General features: G+C 33.6%; 1 protein-coding gene across 5 annotated transcripts in view; it reads left to right on the forward strand.

Annotated features, from left to right (window-relative positions):
* The window catches only part of Esco1 (establishment of sister chromatid cohesion N-acetyltransferase 1), a 75,985-nt gene that overhangs the window by 39,811 nt on the left and 23,443 nt on the right, over positions 1-12,731 (forward strand). For all 5 annotated transcript variants that reach the window (XR_013089055.2, XR_013089058.2, XR_013089056.2 and 2 more), the window contains exon 8: positions 1,958-2,089. Coding sequence is in view for 2 of the 5 variants with exons in the window: in XM_076837097.2 (XP_076693212.2) it covers positions 1,958-2,089 (132 nt within the window). In the remaining 3 variants the exon portion in view is untranslated. The remainder of the gene's footprint in view (positions 1-1,957; positions 2,090-12,731) is intronic.

A 12,731-nucleotide genomic window follows, 5' to 3' on the forward strand; every position in this document is an offset into this window, starting at 1 on the left:
TTTAAAAATATTAAGTATGTGTTATGTTTCTTTTGCATTCTTTAACCTGGCTACTTGAAATGTAAAATTACACTTTTGAATCACATTTTTGTTGGTAGTAGTGCTGGTCGAGAGTTGAAAATGATGGTGTTGATGATGGTGACCCCAGCTAATATTTTTTTCTTTGCATTTTTTAATTGATGCATTATAATTACACAGAATAGTGTGTTTCATTGTAGCCTGTTTCACACATGCACATAATATATCAGTTTCAATCCTTAGTACTAGTGATAGTTTTTGAATATGTTGTTGTATTTGCTTCTTTCAAATTAACTAAGTCTTATAAGAAAAGTATGGGACAGATGCTTGTATTATCTCCCATTTTATCAATGAGGAAACTGAGGCAGAAGTGCTTTCTTATTATTCTGATAAGTGCCTGTACCTCCATGTTCATTACCAACAATAGTGAAAAGGTCAAACCAAGTTTTCATTGATAGGTGAATGTATGAACAAAATTTTATATATTACAAGGGAATATAATTCAATAACCTTAAAAAGGAAGGTGATCCTAACATTTGATACAATATGGATGAACCTTGAGAATATTAGCTTAGTGAAATAAGTCACAAAATGACAAATATTGTGTGATTTTGCTTATGTGAGGTGCCTAGAATAGTTAAATTCAGACATAGAAAGTAGAATGGTGGTTGCTAGGGTCTGGGAGGGAGAGGAGAATGCGAATTGTTGTGGGTATAGAATTTCACTTTTGTAAAATGAAGATGGGTTTCACAACAATGTGAATGTACTTAACATACCAAGCTGTATACTTAAAATTGGTTAAGATGGTAAATTTTATTTATATTTTTCACAGCTACAATATTTTTTTTAAACTACCTGAAATTTATTTCAGATAACATTTTGTTAGTAGTTTGAATTCTTTAGAATGAAGTGTCCCATCACCCCCCAGGGTTCTGTTGATGAATTGCCAGATCTATTGACCATACTGGTCTTGAACTGAAGGATCTTACGCCAGCATCAGCCTATTGAGTAGCTGGAACTATAAGTTCCCAGCTTCCCTTTAGTTTTATAAGTGATCTTTTATTTACCATTTGATATTTCTCTGCTTTTTGAATCACAAGTCACTAGAGATACTGTTATCTTAGATCCTGTTCTTTTGAGTAATAAGTTTAATCTAAATGCACAATTATAAGCGAAAAGAGTAAAGGCATTATGCCCTTTTAATTTACTCTTGAAGTTAGGTTATGTTACTAAATTTTTTTTGTTGTTGAATAAGGATAAGAATTGTTATGCAGCATGAGGTAAATTACTTGAGTATAGAATAATTGTAATCAGTTTTTTTGTGCTTATTTAATATAGAAATGACAAAAAAACCTTAAGAATTTCTGGTGACATAAAAATATTTTTTTTAAATAAACTACATATTTTTAAGTAAGCTATAAACTATTAAAACAGACTTTAAGACATTAAAAGATATATAGCTTATAAAACACTATTTCCTCTAAACTCTGGAAGTATGATTATTTCAAATATGAAGTTTATATTCTTATTTTTAGAGTATTGGTTATTTCGATTTTTTCCCTGAGTTTGTAATGTTAAAGATATTTCTCTTTTGGGGAGATAGCTTAGTGGTAAGGTGCTTGCCTAATGTATGGAAGTTCCTGGGCTTCATCCCCAGTAGAGTCAAAACAAAAAAAAAGAAGAAAGAAATTTCTTAGTTCCTTAAATGGTTGTTATATGCTGTGGAAGGAGTGATCAGGTTATTAAAATGGGTATTTCTTAATAAAATTGCATACAGATTTTGTACTTTAACATCTAAATGTTTATAATCAACATTGGATGCTACTCGTTATAGATAAGTCCTTTTTACTTTATGTTCACGTTATAGCTTTCCAGGGTCATGTTTTAGAATAATTCTTTTGGGAAGAAAGAAAACCTTTTGTTTGTTTTTTGTAAATAGGATGCAGGACAAAAAAGATTTGGAGCAATGTCCTGTAATGTTTGTGGAATGCTTTACACAGCTTCAAATCCAGAAGATGAAACTCAGCATCTGCTTTTCCACAACCAATTTATAAGTGCTGTAAAATATGTGGTAAGTGGAATTTGTGAATTCTAAAATGTTAAAATCAGATAATTGGGTCAGGATCTTAGTGAGATGAATTGTCAAATCGTTGAAAAGTTTCTGATTTTAGGAAATTATTATATAAAGCACATGGTGTATACTGGCTTATTTTAAAACTAAAACAAATATAAAAACCAGGTAATTTATTCTGACTGGTTTCTATCTTGGCATTTTTAATTTATGTTGCTTTTCTAAAAGTTATTGTATCTTTTCTAAGAAATAATATTATTTAACTTGAGTATGTTTCTTTAGAGTTTCCTTTGATTTTAATAATTATTATTGTTAATAAACCTATTTAATATTCACACAGATTGGTGTAACTTTGTATTTGGGAGCTGATAGTAATATATATCATGTCAAATAGGTAATTTGGGGATTTCCTTTATCTTGCTGTCATAAGAGTTTTTCTTTGATAATTAAAAGCAAAAAATTCAAGTATATTACAGTTCCACAAAGCAAATATGTTTTGGAATAAATATAACTTAGTGTAAATGTTTTTTTAATGTAAATGCCTTTGAATCATAAATGGGTATTATTAATGTTTGTTTCTGGAAATAGCAAAAATTTTTAGCAGTTTTGAACCATTTCAGATATCTTGTGAAAATAGTAATTTAATATAATTGCTGTTTACCCGTATCTGAAATGGAATCTGTTTTTATTTTATACATGTTACCTTCAGTACTGTACACTCACATTAATAAGACCTCCAGGATATCTGAACTGAGATCACCAATTCATTCCATATATGCCTTTATTATAGTTATCAGATGTTAAATTATTTAAATGTCTTTATTGGCCTTAGTTACATTCATATGCTTAACTTTGGTTGAAGGTTTTGTATTCTTTATTTGATTTCTCTAGTTTTTTCTACTGAGAATAGGTGAGGTTTTCCTTTTTTTTTTTTTTTTTTGGTTTCCCTACTGCGGTCATTCCTTGCATTTCTTATTTCATTTTCCTTTTCCATACACATTCTCCTGTTGCTTCACTAAATAAAATACAGTGTGTGTGTGGATATAAAACATTTGATTTGCCATTTGAAATTTGTACTTTCTCGATTTGACTAATAATATCTTGTATCTTGAAAAGAAAAAAAATGGTTCTATCAGGTAGCTAAATTATAGAATACTTAAGGGCAGAATTACCTTTTAGGTTATTTTATATACATGAACCTGGCAGATGTCATTTCTGTTCAGTCTGCATTCTGATGATCACTTAGTTTCCTAAATATTTGTAAAATTATGTTTCAAAGACTTATTCTTCCCTAGGAAAATTCTTAATTTCTGAGGGAACCATAAAGAAATCAACTAGAAAATAGGTCTATACTCTTCCAATGTGCAAGAAGAAATTAAATCAGTTTCTTGATTTGACAAAGTGTAGCTATCACCTTCTAAGCAAATTCTGACTCTGTTATAAGGCTACAAAGCACTGTAGACATCTAGGGGTCAGTGTCCCAGTTGACTCCTCCTCATATCCTCCTTGATGGGACAGAGCTATGGGTTACTTTATTTAATTTTGAAGTAAGCTCAAGAGAAGGAATTGAGTTTAGCAGTTGGTCATTCTTTGCTAACATCAAGATCACTATTCTTACCTTTTGCTGTTTTCAAATGTAGGTATACATAGAATCTGAGTAGGGACTATTTCCAAAGTGTTGTAGAATTCTTTTTATATGTTTAGAGAGTCTAAAAGTATCTTAATGATGATCTGTTGTGATCACAGCTCTGTATTTTAGGTTGTGACATTAAAACATTTATTGAGCACCTTGTATTATGCTTTATACAGATGTTAAGCACTTGTAAGATGCTGACAAAAACATTTTATCTGTTATGTTTTTTGGTGAAAAGCAAATTTAAAAAAAGTCATTTGTTGCCCTAGCTTCAGTTCATGTTAATGGATAGTGGTCAGGAACTGGAAATCTACTTGAGAGTATTTAAAAAATAGAATAAATTAGAAAAATAGTGTTACTTTAAAAATTTTAATCTTAATATGCTTTAGAAAATAAACACCTTTTCCTTAGGATAAAACGTCCCCCTAGGGGCTGGGGATGTGGCTCAAGTGGTGGCGCGCTCGTCTGGCATGCGTGCGGCCCGGGTTCGATCCCCAGCACCACATACCAACAAAGATGTTGTGTCTGCCGATAACTAAAAAAAAAAAAAAAAAAAAAAAAAAAAAAAAGTCCCCCTAGACAAGTAATAATCATATGGCAATTAGGAATGGCTAATATCCTATTTTTATGTTTTGGTTTTTTAAATATTTATTTTTTAGTTTTAGGTGGACACAATATCTTTATTTTGTTTTTATGTGGTGCTGAGAATTGAACCGAGTGCCTCACACATGCTAGGTGAGCGTGCTACCACTTGAGCCACTTCCCCAGCCCCTAATATCCTATTTTTAAAAAGTTAAACTATAATATTAAAATTGTGTAGTCTGCTGAGCACAGAGAAACCCTAGTAAGTTAGACCTTGTCTCAAAATATAAAATAAAAATGAGCTAGGGATGTGGTTTAGTGGTTAAATTTCATGTACCAATAAATAGATACATAAAGTAGTCATAGAGAAATTGATGCCCACCGAGTATGATTTTGGTTGACTAAAGTATTTGTTTTTTCTTTTCCTTATCTCTTTCTTGTTGGTTTGGGATTAGGGGAAAATAGGTACATAGTATCTTGATTCCTTCTTTTCTATCTGCCTCATTGACCCCATTTAGGGAAATAATTATTACTTTTTTCTTTTTAAGAGACAGGGTATCTCTATATTGCCCAGGATGGCTGACTCAGTACCAAACTCCTGGGCTGTAGTGATTCTCTTGCCTTAGCCTGCCAAGTAGCTAGGACTATAGGTATGCGATCCTATACCTGGCTTTAAGGAAACTGAATTTTTTTTTTTTTTTTACTTAATAAACACTATTTATGAAGTAGCTTCTTCATGCCTCACTGAGAGGCTAAACTTGGGTTTAGACCTAAGAGTTACTTAAGTTTCCTTCACAAACTAAGGTATTGTTTCCTAAAGCTGTAATGAGAAAGAAGACTTATTTGTTGTCAGGCCAGGAACCTATCAGGAACTCTTAGAAACTCAGAAGACCCATCTTCACATTCTTGGCTCTGAAATTTTCATTTTATTCTTACAGCATCATTTGTTTTATTGTTATTTTTTAAAGATTACTTTTGTGTTCTGAAAGTTTGTTATGTGCATACTCTACTGAAGTAGCAGCTTGATGAAGCAGAGCCCATGATAATCTATTCATCATGCTAAGGTGTGCCTGCCAGTGAGCAGTAAGGGCTCAATAGATACATGCACAATTAAAGAACAAACTTTGTTCTGCCCCGAAATGAGAGTTATGCCTCAGTTATCTTCTCTGAAAATGATAGTAAACCAGATAATTTCTGTAGACTTTGCCAACTTGAATATTTGATGATTTCAAATCTTTGGAAATTAATTATACTATAAACATCTTTCTGTGTGGAAGGAACCAATTGTGTATATTTTATAAAAGTTATGCTTAGTCTAAATTATTAGTAAAATAGTTCAAATTTGAATTTATTTTGGCAATTAGAGGTTTATTAACTGTTTGCACATGAAGTTATATACCTAATTATTGATTTTATGTGCTGAAGTAGTTCATGCTTCATTTAGAAAAATAGTCAAAGTAGTTTTAACTTTTTTCTTATTGAGATGAAAGAAGTTAGCTTGGCTTTCTGGTACATGTCTATAGTTCCAGCTGCTTGCAAGATTGAAGCAGGAGGATCACCTTAGCTTAGGAGTTTAGGACTATCCTGGACAATATAGCAAGACCCTGTCTCCACCCCCACCATATGTGTGTGTGTGTGTGTGTGTGTGTGTACACACATCAGAAATATTATTATTTCTCTTATCAATTGTTATTATTTCTCTTATCTCTATCATGCTAAGTAAAATAAGCCAGTCCCCCCCAAAACAAATGTTCTCTCTGATACGTGGAAGCTAACCCATAACAAAGGAGGATGAGGAGGGGAAGAATAGAAGTTCATTGGATTAGACAAAGGGAAGTGAAAGGAAGGGAGAGGGAATGGGTAATAGGAAAGACAGAAGAATTAAATTAGACATAATTTTCCTATGTTCATATATGAATGAATATACCACCAGTGTAACTCCATATTATGTACAACCACAAGAATGGGTTCCTAACTAGAGTAAGTCATATTCCATGTGAGTATATGTGTCAAAATACACTCTAGTGTTATGTATATCTAAAGAAGTTAAAAAGATATTTTAAAAAATGTAACTAATGAAAAAGCAAAAAAGAAAGGATTCCCATAATCTACTCCATATATGAAAATAATGCTTCTGTCACAAAAAACACATCTTTTAGCATTTTAATTTCTCTACTGAAGTTTATTGTTTCCTTTACAGATTTTTAACTTACTCATAATAACAGTTTGAAACTTCTGTTCTGCTAAGTCTGACTTTGACCTATTTCTGTTTTCTTTCCTCTTGATTTTGGGTCATTATTTCCTGTTTTTTTTTTTTTTTGTGGTCCCCCCCTCCCCCATTTTGAATAGACTTTAGTTTTTTTGGAATTGTTTTAAATTTATAGCAAAATTCAGCAGAAAGTATAGAGAGTTCCTGTGTGTTCCCTGACAACAGTAGCCTCCCCAACTATCAACATACTCCATTAGAGTGGTGTATTTGTTGCAGTTGATGAATGTGTCAGTGTAGATTGACACATCATTATCACTCAGAGTTTATATTTTATATTAGGCCTCAGTTGGTTTTGTACATTCTTTAGGTTTTGAGAAATGTTTAATGATATATCTGTTATTATAGTATCATAGGGAATAGTTTCACTATTTAAAAAAATCCTCTGTGTTGTACCTCTTCCTCCCTTCGAGTATTAGTTAGCTTTTCATCACTGTGACACAATCCCTGAAAAATACAACTTAAAGAAGGAAAGATTTGTTTTGACTGATCCAGTCATTTCTTAAACGATCCACCTACATGATTGCATTGGGGACCAAACCTTCAACACATAAGCCATTGTTGGGGGACGTTCCAGGTCCAAACCATTAATAATCCTTACCTCCTTAACCCCATTAATCTTTTAACTGTGTCTATAGTTTTACCTTTCCCATAATGTCAGATAGTTGAAATCATACAGCCTTTTAAGACTGGTTTCTTGCACTTAGTAGTAATATTCCTTTAAGGTTTCTTTGTGTCTCTGATAATCCTTTTTTTTTTTTTTTTTTTTTTTTTAAACATTGCATACTGTTCCATTGTCTGGATGTATGTACTGCAGTTTATCCATTCACCTGCTGAAGGACACCTTGGTTGCTTCCAGGTTTTAACAGTTACAAATAAAGATATCTGTATACACATCTGTATATAGGTTTTTTGGTGTGGACTTCTCCTTTGGGTACATAACCAAGGATCATATGGTAATAATATGTTTCGTTCTGCAAGAAACTGCCTGTCTGTCTTCTTAAGAGACTATATCGTTTCATATACCCACCAGCAGTGAACGAAAGCAGAGCAGTCCTCTTGATCTACATCTTTGTCAGCATTTGCTGTTGAAAGTGTTGTGGGTTTTTGTCAGTCTAATATGTGGGCAATAGTAACTTACTCTTGTTTTATATTTCCCTAATGATGTGTGATATGGAACATTTTTTTCCACTACTTATTTATCATCTATTTTCTTTGGTGAGTTGTCCAGGTCTTTTGCCCATTTTTTAAGTCAGTTGTTAATTTTCTTTACTGTTAAGATTTAAGAATTCTTTGTGTTTTTTATTTTTTTGTTTTTGGTACCAGCAATAGAACCCACAGTTGCTTAACCATTGAGACACATCCCCAACCCCTTTTTTATTTTTATTTTTATTTATTTATTTATTTTAAAAAGAGAGAATTTTTAATATTTACTTTTTAGTTTTTAGCGGACACAACATCTTTATTTGTATGTGGTGCTGAGGATTGAACCCAGTGCCGCGCGCATGCCAGGCAAACACACTACTGCTTGAGCCACATCCCCAGCCCTGTTTTTTTTTTTAATATTTATTTTTTTAGAAATAGTTGAACCACAATACCTTTATGTTATTTATTTTCATGTGGTGCTGAGGATCGAACCCAAGGCCTTATATGTGCTAGACAAGCACTCTACTGCTGAGCCACAATCCCAGCGCTGCCACCCCCCCACACTCCCCCCACACCGCAGTTTTTTTAATTTTGAGGCAAGGTCTTGCTAAGTTCCTTAGGTCCTCACTTAGTTTGTTGACCTCAAACTTGCAGTCCTCCTGTCACAACCTTCTGAGTTACTGGGATTACAGATGTGTGCCACTGTGTCCAGCTCTTTGTAAATTTTGGATAACATCCTTTATCAGATATGGCTTTTGTGAATGGTTTTCCCCAGTCTGTGGCTTTTCTTATCTTTTGGCAATGTGCTTTACAGAGCAGAAATTTTAAAATTTTAATGAAGTTCAGTTAATCAATTATTTGTCTCATGAATTGGGCCTTTGGTGGTGTTATCTAAAATGTCATTGCCATCTCAAAGTCATCTAAACCTTTTCTTCTCATATCTTCTAGTACTTTTATAGTTCTTTGTTTTACATTTGGATTCATTTTGAGTTAAGTTTTATGAAGGATATAAGATCTCTGTTTAACATTTTTTTGTATGTTTGGTACTGGGAATTGAATCCATGGCCTTGTGAGGATAGGCAAGTACTCTACCACTGAACTATATACATTCCCAGTCCCATATCTGTGTCTAGATTTTTTTAACGTACATGTCCAGTTCTAGTGCTTCTTCATTGTATCACCTTTGTTTGCTCCTATATCAAGATCAGTTCACTATATTTATGTGAATCTATTTCTTAGCTTTCTTGTGTTCATTGAACTGTTTGCTTATTCTTTCACCTATATCACACACTGTCTTGATTACTCTATGTTGAGTGTTTATAGAAGTGTCAGTCCTTCAATTATATTCTCCCCCAGTTACTATGTTGGCTGGTCTGGGTCTTCTCCCTCTCCACATAAACTTTATATAATTAGTTTTGTCAGTAACCTCAAAATAACATTCTGATATTTTAAAAATCTATCTATCTATTTATTTATTTATTTATTTGAATCAGGGATTGAACACAGCATCACTAGCCCTTTTTTTAAAAAAATGTTTTTTAGATGTAGACTGACCCAATATCCTTATTTTATTTATTTTTATGTGGTGCTGATGGTCAAACCCAGTGCTTCCTTCACACATGCTAGGCAAGCACTATACACTAAGCTACAACCCTAGTCGTCCTCAGCCCTTTATATTTTTTATTTTGAGATCGGGTTTTGCTAAGTTGCTTAGGGCCTCCTTAAATAGTTGAGGCTGACTTTGAATTTTCTATCCTCCTGCCTCAGCCTCCCAGGTTGCTGAGGTTGCTTATCTGTGCCACTGTGCCTGGCTCAACTTCCTGAAGACTTGACTGGAATGGCATATGTCATCTGGAAAATACAGAACGTTCCTATCTGTTTTTGTCAGCTTATATGGTACATTGGACATTGTATATGAAAACAATAAAGATTGAAGTAGGTAGCATCCTATACTTACCCACAAGATCTCTTTTTTCTATTAACTATGGTGAGGGGCTGATCTCTTAGATCTAATTATGAATTACACTGGGTCGGAGTTGGGTCAAAACTTTAACTTTGGTTACCTTCTGCTTTTAAATTTCTTGAAGTTGATATCAGATATCTCTTTCCAGTAGACCCAACTCACCAAATAAATATCCCTTGGGAGAGAGTTGGTGGGGAATTAACATTTGTGTTTGGAACTCCTTCAGATTTTAGGTTGCCATGCTAGCCTCCTTAACGATCATTAACATTTCAGTTGGTTTCTTGTCCCAGCAAGAGACTCTTGTTCTCTGCCTCTTTGTATGTGTATGTTGGGGAGCCAGGTGCTTCAGTCAGGAGCATACTGATGAGCTAAATACATTTGCTCACTACATCGCAAATGACTTTGAGATGAGAATGATAGCACATAAAATATTTAAAAAAATTTTTTTTTTAGTTGTTGGTAGACCTTTTATTTATTTATTTATATGTAGTGCTGAGAATTGAACCCAGTGCCCTCATACATGCCAGGCAAGTGCGCTACTGCTGAGCCCCAGCTCCAGCTCAAGTAGTTCTGTTTTTTAAGCTTTTAGTTATATCTGAACAAAATACCTTTATTTTATTTATTTATTTTTATGCCATGCTGCAGATTGAACCCAGTACCTCACATGTGCTAGGCAAGTGAGGTACTCAGTCAGCTCTGCGACTGAGCTATAGCCTCAGCCCTCAAAGTATTTCTAATATATTGGTAAATTATTGCTACCAATTGAAAAATGCTTTATTTATTTATGAATCCTAATAATGAGGTGTTTAGGATTCCTTAATATATGAACATAATAAGAAAGTATCATAATCTCTCCTGTTTGACTTTACATTGTCTGACTCAAGTATATCTTATGAGAAGTATTATTTCTATAATAGATTCAGATATTGTAATTATAGTAGGAGTTCAGTTAACTGACAGAATTGGGTAAGTTAACATCCAACAACATTTAACTTTTTAGTGGACAGTGGACAGTTATCAGAATACTCATTTAACAGTAGCTTAAATCATAAGCATGGTTATTTTCTTAAGAAATATGGAATAGTGAGGCTGGGGATATAGCTCAGTTGGTAGAGTGCTTGCCTTGTATACACAAGGCCTTGGGTTCAATCCCCAGCAACAGCAACAATAATAACAACAAAGGTGGGGGGAATCTGGAATGGTATAGTCTTAGAGTGGTTCCATTTATTAGCTTAACTCAACAGCATGCTCATGAGAGCTGTCTGTTTCTCCCATCCAAGGACTCAACAAGCCAACCTTGCTTAGCCTCCAAGATCAGACAAGATCCAATGCATTTGGGGTGGTATGGCTGTAGACCATTGATGGCTATTCCTAATTCAGCGTTCTCTCATCCTTAGTGTGGTGACTTTCCTGGTTCATAGTTGTTAACGTTATGGACCTTAAAGTTCTGCAGTCCAGATTCAAAGCAACATGGTTGTTAATTTTTTCAGAAAATATTCTTTCTTCAAGTGGCCTTTTCTGTTTATCAGTGAAGGACAGCATTTTCCTAGACGCCCCCATATAAAATTTTCTTTGTCTCATTATCTAGAAATGAATGGTGGTAGTCACTAATTTAGTTGCAAGAGAAGCTAGGAGAGCAGAAGTCTGGCAAAAATAGATAATATAATGATGATTGGTTTTATGCCAGTGGTTCTCAAGGTAGGAAAACAGGATGTTTATTTGGAGGCTGTTGACATTTGCATAGGCAAGGGCCAAAGGTGCTAAACTTCCTGCAGTGTATAAGACACTTCCTAAGAAGGAATATCCAACTGAAAATGTCAATAGCAACCCTGTTGAGAAATTCAGACTTAAACTAATCATAATTTATTGTTGGAAATGCATGTGTTATCACCTAAACAAAATGCAAACAAAAAGGAGAGAGAATGACTGTGGGTGAGACAGAGAACAGTGTTTTCTATATGGTCATTACATTTAGACTTATAACTTAAAAGCATTTGTAATTGTATATTAAATGTAATTGATATGGAGAGACTGTTGCTATGAGTATGGAATCCCTTTCTATTTAGCTTTGTTTTTCTCATAAAATCACACCCATAACCATCCTCTGATTTACTAAAAAAAGCTCAAGAAAATAGTATAGGAACTTAGACATTATGAAGCAATGTGAGAATCTCGGTACAGAATCAATCTTGTTTTGTTTCTAATTTTTTTTAATACTTATTCTTTTAGTTTTTAGGTGAATACAGTATCTTTATTTTACATTTATGTGGTGCTGAGGATCAAACCCAGTGCCTCGTGCATGCTAGGCAAACACTCTACCACTGAGCCACAACCCCAGCCCATGTTTCTAATTTTTTAAAACAGAATTTTAGATATTAAAGCATTAGATATTATGGGCTGTGATTGTAGCTCAGTGGCAGAGCGCTTGCCTAGCATGTGTGATGCACTGGGTTCTATCCTCAGCACTGCATAAAAATAAATAAAATAAATGTATAAAAAAATACAATAACATTTTCTTTAAAAAATAATAAGAATAAAACATATAATAATACATTAAATAGAAAATGAGCTCTAAACTTTTTTTCTGAATGAAAGAATTTAATATAAGACAGGTTTTATTACTTCTTTATTTTGAATTCTTTTCCTCTTAATTGGCAGTGATTAAATGCCAAAGAGTTCTATATCATTGTATGACCTACAAGGAGGAGCATTTAAGTACTTTTTTTTTTTTTTTTTTTGTGTGTGTGTGTATGTGGCGGGGGTACCAGGAATTTAACCCAGAGGTGCTTTATTACTGAGCCACATCCCAGCCCTTTTTAGTTTATATTTTGAGACGGGGTCTTGCTAAGTCGCTGAGGGTGTACTTCACAAGTACTTCTTTTTTAACTTGTTCTTTTAAGGGAATTTATTTTTTGTTGTGGAGAAAATTTTCTTTTCACATTCCTTTCCTTTAAAAAAGATTTTAATTCAACTGTGTGGGATATAGCTCAGTGGTAGAGCAGTGGCCTAGCATACAGAAGGCCCTGGGTTTGATCTCTCCAGCACCAAAAAT

The sequence above is a fragment of the Callospermophilus lateralis genome, chromosome 17 (genome assembly GCF_048772815.1).
Source record: "Callospermophilus lateralis isolate mCalLat2 chromosome 17, mCalLat2.hap1, whole genome shotgun sequence".
Taxonomy (NCBI): domain Eukaryota; kingdom Metazoa; phylum Chordata; class Mammalia; order Rodentia; family Sciuridae; genus Callospermophilus; species Callospermophilus lateralis.